The following is a 20948-nucleotide window of genomic DNA, read 5'->3' as shown; positions in this document are numbered from 1 at the left end:
TGGCTGCCTGAGGGCTCGAGGGACGCCCCGGGCACTGGTGTGAACCCAGGCCTCCCCTTCTGGTGCTGGCAGCGATGCCCAGCAGAAAAGTGACCCAGGAGGAGCCCAGGGAGGAAAAGGCAACGTGGGCGCTGAGGGCAGCCGGCCTGGGGGTCAGGGGCAAGGCTGGAACCCAGGTCTGCGCTCGCTGGCTCTGTCCTCGCCCGAAGCACAGACAGGCCCCCGCTCCGGGGCTGTGGCCGGATTCGTGCTCAACGTGCCGGCTGCATCGGAACGCCGGGGAATGGAAAGTTCCTCCCACTGACTCCTCTCTCCTCCTCGTGCTGCTTGTCAAGAGCCCCCTTAGGATTTAGCCAGCGCGAATCCATCTCGCCCAAATGCCTTTTCAGTGTGGGCACGAAAGCAGAGCTCGTTTGCTGGCTTTCTGTATGAGCTGGAATCATTCCTTACAGCCTTTCAGCGATAGTGAATTGACAGGAATTCTAAACTGATTCCAACCGAAGGACGCTGTGATAAAGCTAAATCTATCTCAGTACAAATTGCATGTCAGAAGTTGATTAAAAAGCCACCTCTGTCCAGCTCCACAGCTTGGGGCTGGGACAACCTTGGGACTCTGTCCTCCGGGCAGGTTGGCAGAGGTCCACTGTGAACCCTACGGGCCAGTCTCGGTTTCAGGCAAACAGCCTGGAGACACGCTTGCCGAGTGTGAGTCTCCCCTCGTCCCGCCTGCCCCTGCCCTGAAACCATCTGCAGCTTGCGGCTGCAGAATCCCCCCTCCCAGAAACCTCCCCAGTGAGAGAGCTGACTCGGCTGCCAACTCGGAGGAGGGGGCGCCTCGGGGTAATGAAACAGAGAAACACACCTGTTTCGAGGTCTGTTAGGTGCAGGGCGGAGTCGAAGCCACCACTGAGGATGTGCCGGCCACAGGGGGACCACCGGGCAGCCCGCACTGCCTCGCTGTGCAGGGAGTAGGTCTGCAAGCAGCTTCCCGAGTCCACGGCGTTCCACACCTACGAGGCAAACACAGCGCCAGATGTCACGAGCGGGGGCCTGAACCTGGGGGCTCAGCTCAGCCCCTGTGCACAGGGAAAAGGCTCTCACGGTAGAACTAGATTCCCAATATTTTACCATCAAAGCAATATCTAGATGTCAAACTTCTCTTCGTGGAAATGTAATAAGGCCTTGGGACTGGCAAGTCGAGGGGGAGACTTTCACAAAATTTTTTCTGGGGGTTGAGGGAGCTCACAAGGAAACAGCATGTCCCGTGTTCTGCCGCTCACCTGCCCAGCCCTTCACACCTGCTTCACACCTGCTCACCACCAAAAAGTTCCAGCCCAGCCTCACCTGCACCTCTGACATGTGTCCTCCGAGACAGGACTTTCTGAGACCTGTAGTGGATGCCGCACCAGGCCAGGCTACCTGCACAGGTCCCGCTTTAAGACTAAGATCCAAAATAGAGTCTGCCACAGCTGTGTTTGCAACCAGGCAGAACAGATCTCTGCCCGAGGGGCAAGCTGGCCTTTTTTCTGGGAGAGAAAGTACTGCCCCTCACTCCCCCCTGCTTTCCCTGGGGAGTGAGGCTTGTGGCGGAAAGCCCTATGTACACTTAATGACCTCTGAAATGTGTTTTTAGGCCCTCAAGTATAGAACTGTACATTCCAAGGGCCAGGACCACTTGTGCATGAAAGGGCTGCGTTCGGCTTCCCACCAGCTCTCCCAGGAAACTCTGCCGACCACCACACACCCCAGGGAAAAGCCGGCAGGCGAGCAGCCCAACCAGGCTGGCCCAAGGCCTGGCACACGGAGGTGCTCAGCAGTGCTACTGTCCTCCCTTGGTGTCACTGCAAGAAGAAAGGGATGCTCTCACCTATCATCCAAGGTGGGTCAGAGGACTGAACACAAGAAGCAGGAAGGCACCTACAGGGCCTCCTGTGTGATGCTGCGGCTTGCCAGCCTTGTGACCTGGCTGAAGCTTGGCCTCTTCAGGCCTCAGTCTCCTCCTCCATATAATGGGGATAAGAAGAGCCCCGTCCCAAGGGCAGTGGTGAGGAATGAGTGAGGGCTGGGCACACCGCACCGTAGCTGGAGCACAGCAGGAGCCACGGCGCCGGAGGCTGTGCTTCTTGAGGCATGTAGTGCATGCGGTTCTTAACAGCAGGATTCCCTGACCCTCTCTTATTTCCTTAATAAGAGTAAACCCAAAGCGTGCCCACACAGATCCACAAACTGGCTGTGAGAGATAACCTCCCCTTTCAAGATGAGAAAATTCACCCCGCCGCATCCTGAAGGTTCTCAAAATACACAGGATCAGAGCTCTGAAAGCGTATTTCCCGGGCATATGGAAATGTCTAAGATTAAGAAAACAAGAGGTCAAGGGTAGCCTTGAAAGAATGGTAAGAGAGCTCAGTTCCTTTCTTCCTAATTAGGGGTCAACAGCTGGGGTTTCAGACTGAAAAGCAGAAAGTAGCAACATTTACATTTAGAAATACGAACAGAGATCACAGAGGAAAGAGCCAGAAGGCTTCAAAGTGAAGTGAGAATTCATGGCAGAAACGCAGAGCCCAGGGAGCTGCTGTTTTCTCAAAACTGTGTGCAAGTATGACTTTAAAGGAAAAAAATAAAGTCAAACGAATGAACTAGATCTACAGGGTTAACTCGGCTAAACAGTGAAAAGATAATATCGAATACATAAGACAAGCTGCATATATGCAGTACGACGCCATCTAAGTCTTAAAAACACATGGAACACCACCTCACACCCAGCAGAATGGCTTCCATCAGAAAAAAAAGAAGAAGAAGATATGTGTTGGCAAGGAGGTGGAGAAATCAGAACCTTTGTACATTGTTAGTGGGAAGGCAAAATGGTCCAGCCACTAGAGAAAACAGCACAGCAGAACCTCAAAACATTAAGCATAGACTTACAGTATGATCCGGCAATTCCACTTGTGTGTATGTGCTCAAAAAATTAAAACCAGGATCTCAGAGAGATATCTGTATCCCAATGTTCACAGCTGCATTAGTCACAACAGTGAAAATGTGGAAGCAACCCAAGTGTCCACTGATTGATAGATGGATAAACAAAATGTGATATATATACACACAATGGAATATTACTGTCTTAAGAAGAAATGAAACTCTGACACAACCCACCACATGGATAAACCTTGAAGACAACACACTAAGTGAAATAAGCCACTCACAAAAAGACCCCATATGTGGGGTCCCTAGAGTAGTCAAAATCATAGACGTAGAAAGTAGAACGGTGGTTACCAGGGGCTGCGGGGAGGGGGAGATGGAGACTTTTTAATGGGGACAGAGTTTCAGTTTTGCAAGATGAAGAGTTCTGCAGATGGATGGTGATGACGGCTGCACAACTATGAACGAATGTACTTAATGCCGCTGAACCTACACTTAAAAATGGCTACGCTGGGGCTTCCCTGGTGGCGCAGTGGTTGGGAGTCCGCCTGCCGATGCAGGGCACACGGGTTCGTGCCCCGGTCCGGGAAGATCCCACACGCCACGGAGCGGCTGGGCCCGTGAGCCATGGCCGCTGAGCCTGCGCATCCGGAGCCTGTGCTCTGCAACGGGCGAGGCCCGCGTACCGCAAAAATTCAAAAAAAAAAAAAAAATGGCTACGCTGGTAAGCCTTATGTGTATTTCACCACAATTTTAAAAACACACATGAAGCAAAACTCTATCATGTTTCTTTGTGTACTTGTAGTCAGACTATAAAAAATATGCTTGGAGAGGGGAGAGGGAGAGGGCCAGGGTTGGGGGATGGGAGCTGTGAACACTACACTGTATTTCCCCTAAAGAGAGGCAAAGAGAGCGTGAGAGGGCTTCCCTGGTGGCACAGTGGTCGGGAGTCCGCCTGCCGATGCAGGGGACACGGGTTCGTGCCCCGGTCCGGGAAGATCCCACACGCCGCGGAGCGGCTGGGCCCGTGAGCCATGGCCGCTGAGCCTGCGCGTCCGGAGCCTGTGCTCCGCAACGGGAGAGGCCACAGCAGTGAGAGGCCCGCGTACAGAAAAAAAAAAAAAAGAGAGCGTGAGAAAATGAATGTGCTCCAAAGCAAATATGCCCAAATGTCCCCATCTATTAAACTCATTCATTTAATCATTCATTCAGCAAACACTTCCTGGGTACCTGCTATCAGCCAGGTGTTGGGAAAGGAGGAGAAGGAGGTGGTGGGGACGAGGAGGGGGTGGACATATATACACTAATATGTTTAAGAGACCTTAAACCCTGTGGCACCAAGGCCAAAAGCAGCAACCAGAGAGGTCTGAATTCTTGGCCACGGCCTCCTAAATCAGCCGTGGAAACGTGTTTAAGGAAATCCATCAATCCGTAAATTATCCAATAACTCCCCTCTGAAATGAAAAATGCATACTTGGCTCTCCTGGTTGATATATACACAACGATAGCATCAGAATCAATGCACCCCAGTCAGCCACTTCTCAAAGTATCCAGGGTGAGGGAGAGAAGAATCTTTGCTAATCGCTCTCCCTAATTGAATTTAATGTTTGCTGTCAGGTTTTAAAGATTAATTCCCAAACACCGCGCAGCCTGAAGTGTGTACCTTTTTTCAATTAAGTAATTAGAGAGCCCAATCTGCCTTCATGGAATTAAGGAGTTAAGTCTTCTGTCACACGTGCTAAGATGACTTGCTGTATTAACTGGAGACATTCTACGTGTCCGACAAAAGTCAGATTTAGAAAGAACGTGGCAAGCGAAATGTGGTGCAGGTGAACGTTCACTGCAGTTTCCGTGTTCTGCTTACTGAGACGTGGCCCCACCAGGAGTTCCTAACCGTCTCTCAAGACCTATAGCTTTAGCCACGGGTCACCTTCTCTCTGCCTACCTGCCTGACTTTTGTTTTTTATTGGGTTGGCCAAAAGGTTTGTTCAGTTTTTTCCATAAGATGGCTGTAGTAGCACTTAGTTGTTTTTAACTTCATTCAAAACGATTTTGTTAGATTGTATGTGACAGCTGTCATATCAGCATGCATTTAAAAAAAAAGACTTATCGACACATGCACCCCAATGTTCACTGCAGCACTATTTACAATAGCCGGGTCATGGAAGCAACCTAAATGCCCATCGACAGACGAATGGATAAAGAAGATGTGGTACAATGGAATATTATTCAGCCATAAAAAGGAATGAAATTGGGTCATTTGTAGAGACGTGGATGGACCTAGAGACTGCCATACAGAGTGAAGTAAGTCAGAAAGAGAAAAGCAAATATCGTATATTAACACATATATGTGGAATCTAGAAAAACGGTACAGATGAACCGGTTTGCAAGGCAGAAACAGAGACACAGACATAGAGAACAAATGTATGGACACCAAGGAGGGAAAGGGGGGGTGGGATGAACTGGGAGATTGGGATTGACATATATACACTAATATGTATACAACAGATAACTGATGAGAACCTGCTGTATAGCACAGGGAACTCTACTTCACTTCGCTGTACAGTAGAAACTAACACAACATTGTAAAACAGCTATACCCCAATAAAAATAAATAAATACATCAAAATTGGTGAATTTTTGTGTTGCCATTTTAATATTGAAGATGGAAGAAAGAAAGCAACATTTTCGGCATACTATGCTTTATTATTTTAAGAAAGGTAAAAATGCAACTGAAACACTAAAAAAGATTTGTGTGGTGTATGGAGATGATGTTCTGACTGATTGAACATGTCAAAAGTGGTTTGCAAAGTTTCATGCTGGAGATTTCTCACTGGACGATGCTCCATGGTCAGGTAGACCAGTTGAAGTTGATACCAATCAAATCGAGACATTAACTGAGAACCACTCAGGAGATAGCTGACATACTCAAAATATCCAACTCATGCGTTGACAGTCATTCACAACAGCTTGGTTATGTTCATCACCTTAATGTTTGGGTTCCACATAAGTTATGTGAAAAAAACCTTCTTGACTGCATTTCCACATGTGATTCTCTACTTAAACATAACGAAAATGTTCCGTTTTTAAAACAAATTGTGATGGGCGATGAAAAGTGGATACTGTACAATGATGTGGAACAGAAGAGATCGTGGGGCAAGTGAAATGAACCACCACCAACCACACCAAAGGCCAGTCTTCATCCGAAGAAGGTGATGTTGTGTATATTGTGGGGTTAGAAGGGAGCCCTCTATTACGAGCTCCTTCCAGAAAACCAAACGATTAATTCCAACAAGTGCTGCTCCCAGTTAGACCAACTGAAAGCAGCACTTGACGAAAAGCGTCCAGAATTAGTCAACAGAAAACGCATAATCTTCCATCAGGATAACGCAAGACCACATGTTTTTTGATGACGAGGCAAAAACTGTTACCGCTTGGCTGGGAAGTTCTGATTCATCCGCCGTACTCAACAGATATTGCACCTTTGGATTTCCATTTGTTTCAGTCTTTACAAAATTCTCTTAAGGGAAAATACTTCAATTCCCTAGAAGATTGTAAAAGGCACCTGGAACAGTTCTTTGCTCAAAAAGATAAAAAAGTTTTAAGAAGATGGAATTATGAAGTTGCCTAAAAAATGGCAGAAGGTAGTGGAACAAAAGGGTGAATATGTTGCTCAATAAAGTTCTTGGTGAAAATGAAAAATGTGTCTTTTATTTTTCCTTAAAAGCCGAAGGCACTTTTTGGCCAACCCAATATTATAAAACAAATACAATCTCTGTAAAAAATACTCAAATTATACAAAAGTGCAAAAAGTAAAACCCCATAGGAATCAACAACAGGATGGCTGTTTCTCTGATTACATTGTAAATAAGTGTTCTGCAAAAAATTTTTCAAAACAAACAAAAAAAACCCCAGAAAAACACAAAGAAGAAAATAAGAAGCAGCTATCATCCCACTACCTGGAGATAATAGCTGTCAGACTTCTGGGTGAATCTTTGCCTCCCGTTTGGCCCTGTCCTGCCAGCTCCTGCCTCACGGACCCTCCTAGTTCAGTCCCAGCTCATGGACTCCTGTTTATCCTCGACAGTCTCTGCTGTCCCAGGATATCATTCTAGAGACCACTGTCAGGCTTGCACAGCTTACCACAAGCCTGTGCAGCCGGTGCCCAAGCCTTCATCAGGCCATTTACCTGCAAAAGTTTTGGGAATCCTTCAGGGTGTGTGTGTATTCAAGGGCTGGAATTGCATTGAATCCACAGACCAATTTGGGGAGATGTCCTAACAATACTGAGTCTTCTGATACATGAACAGGATATATGTCTCTTTTTATCAATATTTAGGTCTTTAATTTCTCTAAGCAATGGTTTATAGTTTTTTGATGAAAAAATCTTGCACAACTTTTGTCAAATGTATCCCTATTTTTGTCATGTTGTGATGATATTGTAAATAGTATTTAAAATTTTTAAATTTCAGGTTCTTTTCTAATGTAGAAATACAATTAATTTTCTATATTGACCTTGAATTCGGCAAACTTGCTAAACTATTAGTTCTAAAGGGTTTTTTTTTTTGTAGATTCAGAAGAGTTTTCTACATAGACAATCACATATGTGAACAAAAACAAGTTCACTTCCTCCTTTCCGATCCAGATACCTTTTATTTCTTTTTCTTGCCTTATTGCACAGGCTATAATCCCCAGAACAATGCTGAATAGACACGGTGTGAGTGAACACCCCTGCCTTGTTCCTGACCTCATGGGGAAAGCAGTCATTCTTTCACACAGTTAAGTAAGATGCTAGAGGTTATGTTTTCATAAATGCTCCTTAACAGTTTGAGAAAATTATCTTCTATTTCCAGTTTGCTGAAAGTTTTTATCAGGAATGAAAGCTGGATATTGTCAAAAGCTCTTTCTATATCTCTTGAGATGATCATCATATGGTTCTTCTTTTATAGTTCATCAATAGGCTGTATTATATTAATTGATTTTCAAACATTAAGTTAAACTTGAATTCCTGGGACAGATCCTACTTAGTCATGACATATAAATAAATAAATAAATAAATAAATAAATAAATAAATAAATAAATGAATGTTGGATTGATTTGCTAAATCTTACTTCTTCTCTTGGTTTGGTACCACAGTAATGGTGGCCTCACAGAACAAGTTGGGAAGTGCTTCCTCCTCTTTGATTTTCTGGAGGAGTTTGAAAAGAATTGCGTATTAATTTTCTAGGGCTGCCATAACAAAATACCACAAACTGGCTGGTTTAAACAATAGATATGTATTCTCTCGTGGTTCTGGAAGTCAAAAGTCAGAAATCAAGGCAGGATTGATTCCTTCTGAGGGCTGTGAGGGAAGGATCTGTTCCAGACCTCTCTTTTTGACTTGTAGATGGCTGTCTTCACACTCACATGGTGTTCTCCTTCTATGCCTGTCTGTCTTCATATATCCCCTTTTTATGAAAACATAGGGACTTCCCTGGTGGTGCAGTGGTTAAGAATCCACCTGTCAATGCAGGGGACACGGGTTCAGGCCCTGGTCCGGGAAGATCCCGCATGCCAGAGAGCAGCTAAGCCCATGCGTCACAACTGCTGAGCATGCATTATAGAGCCCAAGAGCCACAACTACTGAAGCCCGCATACCTGGAGCTTGTGCTCTGCAAGAGGAGAAGCCACTGCAATGAGAAGCCTGCTCACCACAACGAAGAGTGGTGAGCAGTCTTCTGCTCACCTGCTCACCACAACTAGAGAAAACCCACACGCAGCAACGAAGACCCAACGCAGCCAAAAATAAATAAATAAATTTATTTTAAAAAAAGAAAAGAAAATGAAAGTCATACTGGATTAGGGTCCATCCTAAAGACTTCATTTTAACTTGAATATCTCTATAAAGATCCCATCTCCAGGGCTTCCCTAGTGGCACAGTGGTTGAGAGTCCGCCTGCCGATGCAGGGGACATGGGTTCGTGCCCCGGTCCGGGAAGATCCCACGTGCCGCAGAGCAGCTGGGCCTGTGAGCCATGGCCGCTGAGCCTGTGCATCTGGAGCCTGTGCTCCGCAGCGGGAGAGGCCGCAGAGGTGAGAGGCCCGCGTACCGAAAAAAAAAAAAAAAAAGATCCCATCTCCAAATAAAGACATATTCTGAGGCACTGGGGGTTAGGACTTAGAAATACAAATTTTGAGAGAGACACAATCCAACCCATAACAAATTGGTCCTATTTCTTACTTAAATGTTCGGTAAAATTCACTAGTGAAGTTTTGGGGCATGGAGTTTTCTTTATGGGAAGGCTTTTAACTATGAATTCAATTTCTTTAATAGAGACAAGGCTTTGGAGTTATCTAATTTTGTCAGTGAGCTTTTATTGCTTGAGTCTCTCAAGGGATTTATCCAGGTCATCTAAGTTGTAGAATTCATTGACAGAAAGTTGATCATAGTATTACCTTAGTACTCTCTTAATATCTTTAGAATTTGTAATTAAGTCACTTCTCTTATTCCTAATATTGGTAACTTGTATGTTTTCTCTTTATTCCTGATGAGTGGCTAAAGGTTTATCACTTCCACTGATCTCAAAGAACCAGCTTTTGGCACCACTGACTTTTCTCTACTGTTTATCTGTTTTCTCTTTCAGTTATTTCTGCTTTTTCTTTATCTCCTCTCTTTTGCTTACTTCAGGTTGTATTTGCTTTTCTTTCTTTTGTATGTAAAGTGGAAGCTAAGATCATTGATTTGAAATTTTCTTCTTTAATATAGGCATTAATGCTATAAATTACCATCTGAGAACTACTCTAGCTACATTCCACAAAATTTTATATGTTGTGTTTTCATTTGCATTTGGTTCAAAATACTTTCTAATATCCCTATCAGTTTCTCCCTGAACCCAGAGGTTAATTACAAGTGTGCTGTCTAGTTTCCAAATATTTGGGATATCTGTCATTGATTTTTAATTTAATCTTATCACCATTAGAGAATATACTTTGAATAATTTCAATCCTTTTAAATTTACTGAGCCTTGTTTTATGGCCTAGAATATGGTCTATCTTGGTAAACATTCCATGTACACTTGAAAAGAATGTGTGTTCTGCTGTTGTTACATGGAGTGTTCTATCAATGCCAATTAGGCCAAGTTGGTGATAGTGTTGTTCAAGTCTTCTATACCTTTACTGATTTTCTGTCTACTTGATCTATTGATTATTGAAAAAATGGTGTTGAAAGCTCCAACTATAATTGTATATATGATTATTTCTCCATGCAGTTCTATCAGATTTGCCTCATGTATTTTAAAGCTCTCTTATTAGATGTATACATATTTATGCCCTTAATGTTTATGTGCCCAAAGTATCTAGTGTTATGTCCTTTGATGAATTGACCCCTTTCTCATTATAAGATGTCTCTCTTTATCCCTGCTAATATTCTTTGCTCTGAAATCTACTTTGTCTAATATTAATATGGCCACTCTTTTTTTTAATTACTATTAGTATGGTATATCTTCTTCCATCCTTTTACATTTAACCTTTGGTGTCTTTTCATTTAAGGTTTCTTGCAGGTATTGTATAATTGGGTCCTGCCTTTTTATCCAACCTAACACACTTTGTCTTTTTTTTTAATTTATTTATTTTGGCTGTGTTGGGTCTTCGTTGCTGCATGCAGGCTTTCTCTAGTTGCTGTGAGCAGAGGCTACTCTTTGTTGCGGTATGTGGGCTTCTCATTGCGGTGGCTTCTCTTGTTGTGGAGCACGGGCTCTAGGCACGCGGGCTCAGTAGTTGTGGCTTGTGGGCTCTAGAGCGCAGGCTCAGTAGTTGTGGTGCACAGGCTTAGGTGCTCCATGGCATGTGGGATCTTCCCGGACCAGGGCTTGAACCTGTGTCCCCTGCATTGGCAGGTGGATTCTTAACCACTGTGCCACCAGGGAAGCCCTCAGCCTTTATTTCTTTAAATAATTTTTTCTGTTCTCTCTTCCTCTGAAGACTCCAATTTCACATATCTTGGGTAAGCTTCAAGTTATCTCACAGTTCACGGTGCTCTGTTTATTTTTTCCCCAAGCTTTTTACTCTCTGTGCTGCATTTTAGATAGCTTCTATAACTATGTCTTCAAATTTGCTAACCTTTTCTTTTACAGTTTATGACCTGCAATTAATTCCATCTAGTGTAGTTTTCATCCAAAACATTTTTTTTTCACCTCTAGAGTTCGATTTGGACCTTTCTTCTGTCTTCCATGTCTCTCCTTATTGTGTTCATACTTTTCTCCACCTCTTTGTATATATAGGGCATATTTATAACAGCTGGTATAACGTTATTTACTAATTGTATCATCTTGCCATTTCTAGGTATGTTTCTATTTATTGATTTTTCTTCTCATCATGGTTCAGATTTTTCTTCTTCTTTCACATGCCTTTGTAATCTTTGTTTGGAAGCAAGACAGTGAATTTTACTTTAGTGGATTTTTAAAAATTTTTTTGTATTCCTATAATAGTCTTGAGGTTTGTTCTGGGACACAATTAAATTCCTTGGAAACAGTTCACTTCTTGCCAGGATAGTCTCTAAGCTTTGATAGGAGGAAAAAGAGCAGCATTTATCTAGGGCTGTTTTACTCCATTCCTGAGGCAATACCCTTGTGAATTACAAGGATTTCCCACTCTGGCTTATGGGAATATGACGTATTCTTGGTCCTGTGAGCTCTGGGGATTGTTCATCCTGTTCCTTTCAAGTGGCTCTTTCCCCACCTTGGGGAGCTTCCTCCTACACATGTGCTGATCAGTATTTCACTGAAGACTTGGAGGGAACTCCTGTAGGCTCTGGAGCTCTCTCTCTCTCTGGGCAGCTCTCTAGTCTCTGGTTCTCTATTCTGAGAACCAGAACTCTAGAGAGAACTCTAGCTGCCTTGCCCTTCCTGGATGCCAGCTCTGTCTCCTCAACTCAGGAGGATCACTGGGACCCATCTGGGTTTCTCCTCCCTGTGTTATAGTCCAGAAACTCTCATCGGGCTGTAAGCTGCAACAATCTCAGGGCTCATCCCATTTTGTTTCCCCTCTCTCAGGGATCACTGTCTACACTACCTGGTGTTCAGTGCCTGAAAACCACTGTTCCTTATATTTTACCTGTTTCTTTTAATTATTTAAGATTGAGGCATAAATCTGGTCCCTATTACTCCATCTTAGCCAAAAGCATAAATCCCCTTAAGTTGTTTAGAAGTATGTGATTTAACTGTCAAATGTTTATGGAGTTTTTCTTATTTTTCAGTATCTTATTATTATTTATTATTAATTTAATTCCACTGTGATCAAAGACTAGGCTTTCTATTGTTTAAACTCTCTTTTAATATTTATTTATTTACATTTCTTTAGGCTGTGCCGGGTCTTAGTCGTGGCACACAGGATTTTCACTGCAGCATGTTTTAGTTGCAGCATGCAGACTCTTAGTTGCAGCATGCATGTGGGATCTAGTTCCCCGACCAGGGATTGAACCCGGGCCCCCTGCATTTGGAGCATGGATTCTTACCCACTGGACCACCAGGGAAGTCTCTAAGCTTTTTTAAATGTATTGATATTTGCTTTATGTCCTAGCACATGGCCTACCTTAGAGAAGTACTATTTGAATTTGAAAAGCATCTGTACCCAGCATTGTTATGTACAGTGTTCCATAAATGTCAGTTTAGTTAAGGTAGTTGATAATGTTATACAGATCTTCCATCTTTATTGATGTGTCTAGTTGTTCTATCAACTACTTAGAGAAGAGTGTTAATATCTCCAATTATGACTATGGATTTGTTTACTCTCCCTTTAATTCTATGAAAACTTTTTCCTGTATTTTGAAGCTCTGTTTTTAGGTACACAAGATTGTTACGTCTTCCTGATGAATTAATCATTTTATCACTATGAAAAGTCCCTCTTATCTCTGGTAATACCCTTTGTCTTGAAGTCTATTTTATTGGTTAGTATTATAATACTTCCGGTCTTCTTACGCTTACTATTTGGATGATATCCCTTTATTCCACCTATTTCCTTTTAGCTTATTTGTCTCTTTTTTACTTGAAGTGCACCTCTTGTCAACAGTATATAATTTAGTCTTGCTTTTGTATCCATTCTGACAATCTCTTTTTTTTTTTTTTTTTTTTTTTTGTGGCCTCTCCCGTTGCATAGCACAGGCTCCGGACGCGCAGGCTTAGCGGCCATGGCTCACGGGCCTAGCCGCTCCGCGGCATGTGGGATCTTCCCGGACCGGGGCACAAACCCGTGTCCCCTGCATCGGCAGGTGGACTCTCAACCACTGCGCCACCAGGGAAGCCCTGACAATCTCTTTTGATTGTAGTGTTTAGTCCATGCACATTTAATGAAATTGTCGATATGAGCAGATTTACATCTACCAGTTTGCTATTAGTTTTCTGTTTTACCTCTGTTTTATTCCTCCTTTCCCCCTTTACTGCCTTCTTTTGAAATACCTATTTTTAGAATTCCATTTTATCTATTGGCTTCTTAGCTATGCCTCTTAACCTTTTTTAAGTGGTTGCTCTAGGGATTATAATATACATGCTTAATATTTTATTTTTTTCATCTTTATTGGAGTATAATTGCTTTACAATGTTGTGTTAGTTTCTGCTGTATAACAAAGTGAATCAGCTATATGTATACATATATCCCCATATCCCCTCCGTCTTGAGCCTCCCTCTCACCCTCCCTATCCCACCACTCTAGGTCATCGCAAAGCACCAAGCTGACCTCCCTGTGCTATGCGGCTGCTTCCCACTACTTATTTTACATTTGGTAGTGTATATATGTCAATGCTACTCTCTCACTTCGTCCCAGCTTCCTGTGCCCCCTGTGTCCTCAAGTCCATTCTCTACATCTGAGTCTTTATTCCTACCCTGCCACTAGGCTCTTCAGTACCATTTTTTTAGATTTCATATATGTGCGTTAGCATATGGTATTTTGTTTTTCTCTTTCTGACTTACTTCACTCTGTATGATAGACTCTAGGTCCATCCACCTCACTACAAATAACTCAATTTCATTCTTTCTACGGCTGAGTAACATTCCATTGTATATATGTCATGCTTAATATTTTAAAGTCTTCTTATAGTAAATTGTACCAGTTTACATAAAATATAAGAAGCTTGCAACCATAAATGTCTTCTCCAACCCCCATCCTTTACACTATAGTTGTCATATGTATTCCACCCATATATGTTATAAACCCCACAATGCAATGTGAAAATGTTTGCTTTAAATAGTCATATGTATTCTTTTAATTTAAGAGGAAAAAATAGTCTTTTATATCTTCCCACATATTTGCCATTGACAGCCACTTCAATCCTTCCTCAAGATATGAGTTCCTATCTGGTATCATAGTCCTCCATCCTAAAGAACTTCCTTTAACATTTCTGTAGTGCACATCTGCTTCCAATGAATTCTCACCTACTTCTCATTCATCTGAAAATGTCTTCATTTCACCTTCATTCTTAAAGGATACAGAATCATGAGTTGAGACATTTTTATTTTTCTATCAGCACTTTAAAGATGCCATTCCAGGGGCTTCCCTGGTAGTCCAGTGGTAAAGAATCTGCCTTCCAATGCAGGGGATGCAGGTTCAATCCCTGGTCAGGGAACTAAGATCCCACATGCCGCAGGGCAGCTAAGCCCACACACCACAATTACTGAGCTCGCGCACCTCAACAAGACAGCCCGCGTGCTGCAAACTACAGAGCCCACATGCCCTGGAGCCTGCGCACCACAACTAGAGAGAAGCCCACGCACCACAACTGGACAGAAGCTCACGCACCGCAACAAAGAGCCTACACACCACAACAAAAGATCCCACATGCCACAACTAAGACCCAAGGCAGCCAAAATAAAGAAAATAAATATTTTTTTTAAAAAGATGCCATTCCACTGTCTCTGAACTCCATTGTTTCTGATGAGAGAAGTCAGTCATTTTCATATCATTATTCCCTTCCACATGATACTCATTTTTCTCTAGCTACTTTTTTTTCTTAATAAACTTATTTATTTATTTATGGCTGCATTGGGTCTTCGTTGCTGTGCAAGGGCTTTCTCTAGTTGAGGTGAGCAGGGTCTACTCTTCATTGCAGCGCACGGGCTTCTCATTGCGATGGTTTCTCTTGTTGTGGAGCATGGGCTCTAGGCGTGTGGGCTTCAGCAGTTGCAGCATGTGGGCTCAGGAGTTGCGGCTCGCAGGCTCCAGAGCACAGGCTCAGTAGTTGTGGTGCATGGGCTTAGTTGCTCTGCGGCATGTGGGATCTTCCTGGGCCAGGGATCGAACCTGTGTCCCCTGCACTGGCAGATGGACTCTTAACCACTGAGCCACCAGGGAAGTCCCTCTCTGGCTACTTTTAAGATTGTTCTCTTTAGCTTTGGTTTCCAGAAGTTTGACTATGATATGCCACAGTGTGGTTTCCTTTATATTTGCCCTGTTTGGGGTCTGCAGGGTTTTTTTTTTTTTTTCCTTTTGAATCTGTAAATGTACATATTTCATCAAATTTGGGGAGTTTTTAGGCGTTATTTCTTTGAAAAGTTTTCTCTTCCCCATTGTCTCTCATCTTCTCTGAGACTCCAATTATACATACTATACTATTATATATTAGACAAATATCTCTGGATATTGTCCAGAGGTTCCTGAGTATCTGTTTCTTTTTCCCTCTATTCTTTTTCTCTGCTTTCAAGTTGAATAATTTCTATTGCTCTACCTCCAAGTTCACTGGCTCTTTCTTCTCTCATCTCCATTCTGCAATGGAGTCCAAAGCACAAACTCTTTATTTCAGACACTATATTTTTCAGTTCCAGGCTTTCCTTTTTTTTTCTTTACAGTTTCTATTTTTGTACAGAGATTTCCTATCTTTTTATTCATTGTGTGTATATTTTCCTTTGTGTCCCTGAGTATTTTTATAATTGTTTTAAAATACTTGTCTGCTAATCTCAAAATCTGGATAATCTTGGAGAGAAACTCTTTCTCTTGAATGTGGGTTTCTTTCTTTCCTTCCTGTTTCTTTCTATATTGAGTAATTTTGGGTGAAATATTAGATTTACAAAATTTACATTGTATAAACTCTGGATTCTGTTATGTTTCTCTGAAGAACATCAACTTTTTTAAAAACAGGAAAACTAACCTGACTCTATTCACATTTCAAACTTTGTCTCCTCTGTTGTGTGCAGCAGCAGAAATTCCATTCAGTTGTCTTAGTCTGAGCTGAACTGCTTAGAATCTGCCCCATGCATGGGTTCAGGAGTCTTCAGAGATTTGGGCAGAGTCTATACACAGAATTTGTGGCTCCCCCGCTCTGACTCTTTCCTGTCTGAGATTTCCCTCGTCACTCTCCAGCTGCTGTAGTTGCCCCAAATTACGGTTCTTCAAGCCAGTAACACTACAGGTTTTCTATCTGACTTTTAGCTGCTCTGCCTGGCACAGACTGGAGCCTACCCTCAGGCAGAAAAACATAAAAGTAGGAAATTCATCCAGTGCTATTTCCTTCTTCGAAGGGAAGACCCTCTTCTATGTCTGCCTGCTTTTTGCTGTGCTCCAATACCTTCGGGTAGTTTGTTATTGCTTTTGTTCAGAGTTTATAATTGTCAGCTGTGGGAAGGTTAGTCTGACGGGAACTGCTCCTTCATTACTGGAAATCAAATCTAATATCGAATTTTAAGCATCTGGTTTGCAGTAATGGAGAGTAGTACGCCACCCTATCTCCTCACCTCCACCCCAGTACTTCAGTAAAAAGTACTGAATACCTCTACCCCAGTATTTCAGTAAAAATCTCCCCACATCCTGAATCCTGGTAGGAATATTTAGAAAAGTCAGGGGATTGGAGCATTCATTGTGTGGGTGGGTCACTGTGTCACAGAGATGACGAGAAGGCCAGTGTGATCTACACACTGATGTCATTTACTGCAGGCATGAATGAGGAGCCAGGAATGATTTAAGGAAATAATCCCACACACAACACTCTCCCCACCCCTGTCAGCTTCAGGAAAACTTGTAGAGAGCCTGGGAAGCCTGCAGCATTCCTAGCATACATGGTATAGGAGTTTGAACCAATTTCACTTCAATCTCTTAAGAGCAGGGTACCTCGGCTGGTATCTGCAAAAACAGTGAGAGCTAAGGCAGCATTTTCATCTTACACCATCCTCCTAAGTGCTTCCTAAAATGTTTTCTAGGGGCTTCCCTGGTGGCGCAGTGGTTGAGAGTCCGCCTGCCGATGCAGGGGACACGGATTCGTGCCCCGGTCTGGGAGGATCCCACATGCTGCGGAGCGGCTGGGCCTATGAGCCATGGCCGCTGGGCCTGCGCGTCCGGAAGCTGTGCCCCGCAACGGGAGAGGCCACAACAGCGAGAGGCCCGCGTACCGCAAAAAAAAAAAAAAAAGTTTTCTATACCAAATGATGCAAGTTCCCTTAAAGTAAAGGTTGAGGAGAAACTTGATCAGAATCTGTAAGTACATGAGCATTTTCATTAGACAGAGAATTCCAAGAAATTATTCTCTCGTTCAATAAGGTCAGAACAAAGGGAAGGAGTTTTAAATGCCAGCAGAAGATGTAAAGGAGCAAAAAAGAGTTTTCTTTGCGTAAAAAGGATTAAGAGCAAGATGTCTGCAGAGGTTGCTGAAGAATGCGTGGAGAGTGGAGGCGGGGGCTCTAGAGGTCATCAGCCTCCTTGTGGAGTGGGGAGGAGCCCTTGGCGGCCTGCAGGCCCCCCAGCAGGTGGTGCAGCCTATCCAGCGGTGGGGAGTGCCCGACTCCAGGAGGAGCTGGAGCCCCTTCTGAGAGCACTGCAACCTTGGACATTATTCTGAGACAAAATACCACCTCACCTCCTACCTCCAGGTAACAGTAATCACGCACTCAACCGTACTACACATAAGCCGTGTTTTAAGCACTTCACAAGAATTAACTCAATCCTTACTGCACAGTAGGAGGTGGGTATTATTATAAACATCATTTGACAGTTGAGATAACTGAAGCACAGAGAGGTTATCTGCCCCAGGTCACACGGTGAGAGGTGGAGCAGAGAATCAGACGAGGCAGACTGGCCGGAGAGCCTTCAGGCTTAAACATCAATGCTCGCCCACCTCCCGCCTGCAATGTGCTCTGCGGCCCCACACACGGCTCCTAATCCAGTTCTCTGGACTAATACAACACAAAGTCAGACTGAGCCCTCTTCCCACTGCCAGCCCTTTAGGGACGGATGAATAGACAAACGGACAGATGAACAGACGTATGGACAAATGTACAGAGGAACCAAAGGATGGCTATCCTGGTTTTGAGTCCTCTAGAGCTTGGACAAGCAGACCTCCCTTCTGAAATGCTACCCAATTTGTTTATTATAAGCTGTGGAACAGAAGAATGCTAAGTATTGTGCCCTTTGGTCACGAGAAACCTCCACCACCCTAGAAGTAAATCATTAATTCTTTAGGTTGGGTGCTCTTTTTCAACAAGCCACGGCCATCTAGTCGGACACCATCGCATGGTAGACACCACCACCTCCCTGCCATGTTCGCAAGAACAGCCTGAGATTCTCTGGCACCAGGAGGACCTGGGGTTCCAGCTCTTCTGCAAAATAAGGATGAGATGGAATCGTCAAGATTCTAAAGACCTGGGCCCCATGAGTGTCAGGTGCCTTTCCAAATTAAGATACACTTGGTCTCTGGCCTCAATATACACAGATCCTATGAGTCTAAGAACTCAAAAAAGAATGAATGGTTTTGGTGACTGAACGCTGGCTCCCAGCAGCACACCTGTCTTTTAGTCCTGCAGTGCCATGGATTCTACTGCTTGCCCGGTGTCCACGCGCCCACCTTCCTTGGAGAACCACGCATGCCCCACTCAGTTAGTGTGTTGCACGAGGCACTGGCTCAAAGCTTCTACAAAGGACACGTAACCCAGTCCTGGACAACCCAAGGCAGTGGGGTACAAGCCCAGGGCTGCAGCAGGCAGTAGAGGGGAAGAAGCATTTCCTCACCGTTGGGGCTGCGAAGCAGTAGCCCTGAGGCTGAAAGGGAGCCACCACAGGGGTGGCGTGTCCCTGGGACCAGGGCACACCTAGAGACAGAGAAGGTGAGACAAAGACATGAGGACATCTGACCCCTGAGTGCGGCCACGCCTGAAGCTAAACAGCCCTCAGCATTGTCACCCTTGAACAAACAGATTCACTTTTTTGCTTTAAGCTACTAGGAATTGAGTGTTCTATCACTTGGAACCGAGAGTTCTAACATAAATCCATTGTAGAATTTTTCCAGAGGTCAATGTTAGTTTTATTGATAGTTAGCTTCTAACACCAGCTTTTCTCTCTCTTGGAAAGCCCATCTAGTCTCCTCAAATGTCCCCCCTTCTCCACAGCTTCTAAGCACTACCGCAGCCCATCAACATAGGTAGAATGCTCTAGGTCTCAGTGCTGGAGCGCACTTAAACACTGCCAGGTGCTCTTCCAGACCAGCCCACCTCAGGGGGAACAGGAAGGGCAGTTAGGGACTTTTTCAGGCTGAATGTCACGTCTGCCCTTGAGCCGCAGGCCTCTCTCCTCCGTGGCTCGCCTACCCTAAAGCCAGATCATCAAAAGGGGCTTCGTACTGCTCCCCACTCTTTGAAGCTAAGAAGTACTCGTTCTCAAAAAATGCCCGGGGAAAGAGGAGGGTGTGACCTGGTTAGAAGGAGTCATAATATCATACTTTAACTTCTGTGCATCACTTTCCACAGTACTTTTCCAAATTACGGAACCATGTGATCCACAGATAGACCCACGAGGTCAGCAGGGAAGTTACCTCCATTTTACAGATGTGCAAACAGAGGCTTTGAAAATTGGGCAACTCTCATTCATTCATTGGGTTTATTCCACAGATATTTATTTATCCAGGGTCCACTATGTGCCAAGAACACTGCTCACTGCTAGAATCTCCGGGGAACAAAACAGCTCACAAGAGTCTGATGAAAGAAAAAGATACTAAGCAAATGTACAAACGGGTATTACAACTGGGGACAGTGCTAAGAGAAAAGAGCTGGCCTCCAAGAGATAATAATAGCAGGTGAAGCTTAATTCTGACTGAGGAGGTGGGCGGGCTGCTGAGGAAGGTGGGGAGGTGGGAGGGCGGGGAGAGCCAGCCTGCAGAGGGGCCAGGGGCCCCATGTGGATGGGAGCGCAGCAGGGGCGGGCAAAACAGATCGGAGAACTCTGGAAGTGTCTCCCTCCACAAAAGATGGGGAGCTGTTGAAGGGTTAAACATAGGAGAGAAAAGCAAGAGTCAGCTTTCCTTTTGAAAGAACAGTCTGGCTGCTGCACAGGAGGCCAGAATCCTGTGGGGAGACCAGTGAAGAGGACGACCAGAGGGGAGGGAGCAGCCCGGGGCTAAGGACACACTGGACGTCATTTTGGAGAAGCGTCACCAGGACCTGGGGGTGGATCTGACTGGCAGTGAGGTGGAAGGAGAGAAGCTGAGAAGGTGGGGTGCTGCAGGCAGAGGGGGCACCACTGGAGGAGTGGCAGGGAAGACAGACGGGGACAAGGGACAGTAGTGACAGGGAGGTGGGACATCCGCCACCTGAGCCGGGGGAGGAGCCGGCTCGTGATCAGCGTGTCTGCTTCACCCACGGGGCAGGGACGGGCTGCGTGCAGCAGTCACTGAGTGGGGGCCCCTGAGAGCACAGCCTGACTTATTTCCAGTGGCCTCCAACTTAATCCTTGTGCAGGCCCAGGCTGGGGGGTCCTGGTGTCCTGGCTGTCACACACAGCCTTGTCCCCGGGGAGCACCTCCTGACAGCTTTTCCAGAGACCCAGCTAAGTCCCCCACCCCACCTGACGCCAGCCAGGGCAGGAACCCCCAACAGGGTGACCACTCTCAGAAAGTGAGGCCACTCAGGTCCTGCTGCCACGGCAACCGCCACAGGCCAGCGCCAGGCTGTCTCTGCTCCCCAAAGAGGCCTTCCGGGGCAGCCCTGAGGGCAGGCTCCGTCAGGCCCACAGTGCCCACCAAAGCCACGGTTCTCACCAGCCCTCCGTGAGGGGGTTTGGATGGGGGTGGTCATTCTCATTATGATTTCTCA

General features: G+C 44.7%; 1 protein-coding gene across 2 annotated transcripts in view; it reads right to left on the bottom strand.

Moving 5' to 3' along the window:
• Positions 1–20948, bottom strand: part of WDR25 (WD repeat domain 25) — a 143122-nt gene that overhangs the window by 57590 nt on the left and 64584 nt on the right. For both annotated transcript variants that reach the window (XM_032624163.1, XM_032624164.1), the window contains exon 3: positions 863–1010. In XM_032624163.1, coding sequence (XP_032480054.1) covers positions 863–1010 — 148 coding nt within the window. The remainder of the gene's footprint in view (positions 1–862; positions 1011–20948) is intronic.

The sequence above is a fragment of the Phocoena sinus genome, chromosome 2, assembly GCF_008692025.1.
Source record: "Phocoena sinus isolate mPhoSin1 chromosome 2, mPhoSin1.pri, whole genome shotgun sequence".
Taxonomy (NCBI): Eukaryota; Metazoa; Chordata; class Mammalia; order Artiodactyla; family Phocoenidae; genus Phocoena; species Phocoena sinus.
The sequence above is the reverse complement of the archived record's forward strand: the minus strand, read 5'-3'. Positions and strand labels throughout refer to the sequence as shown.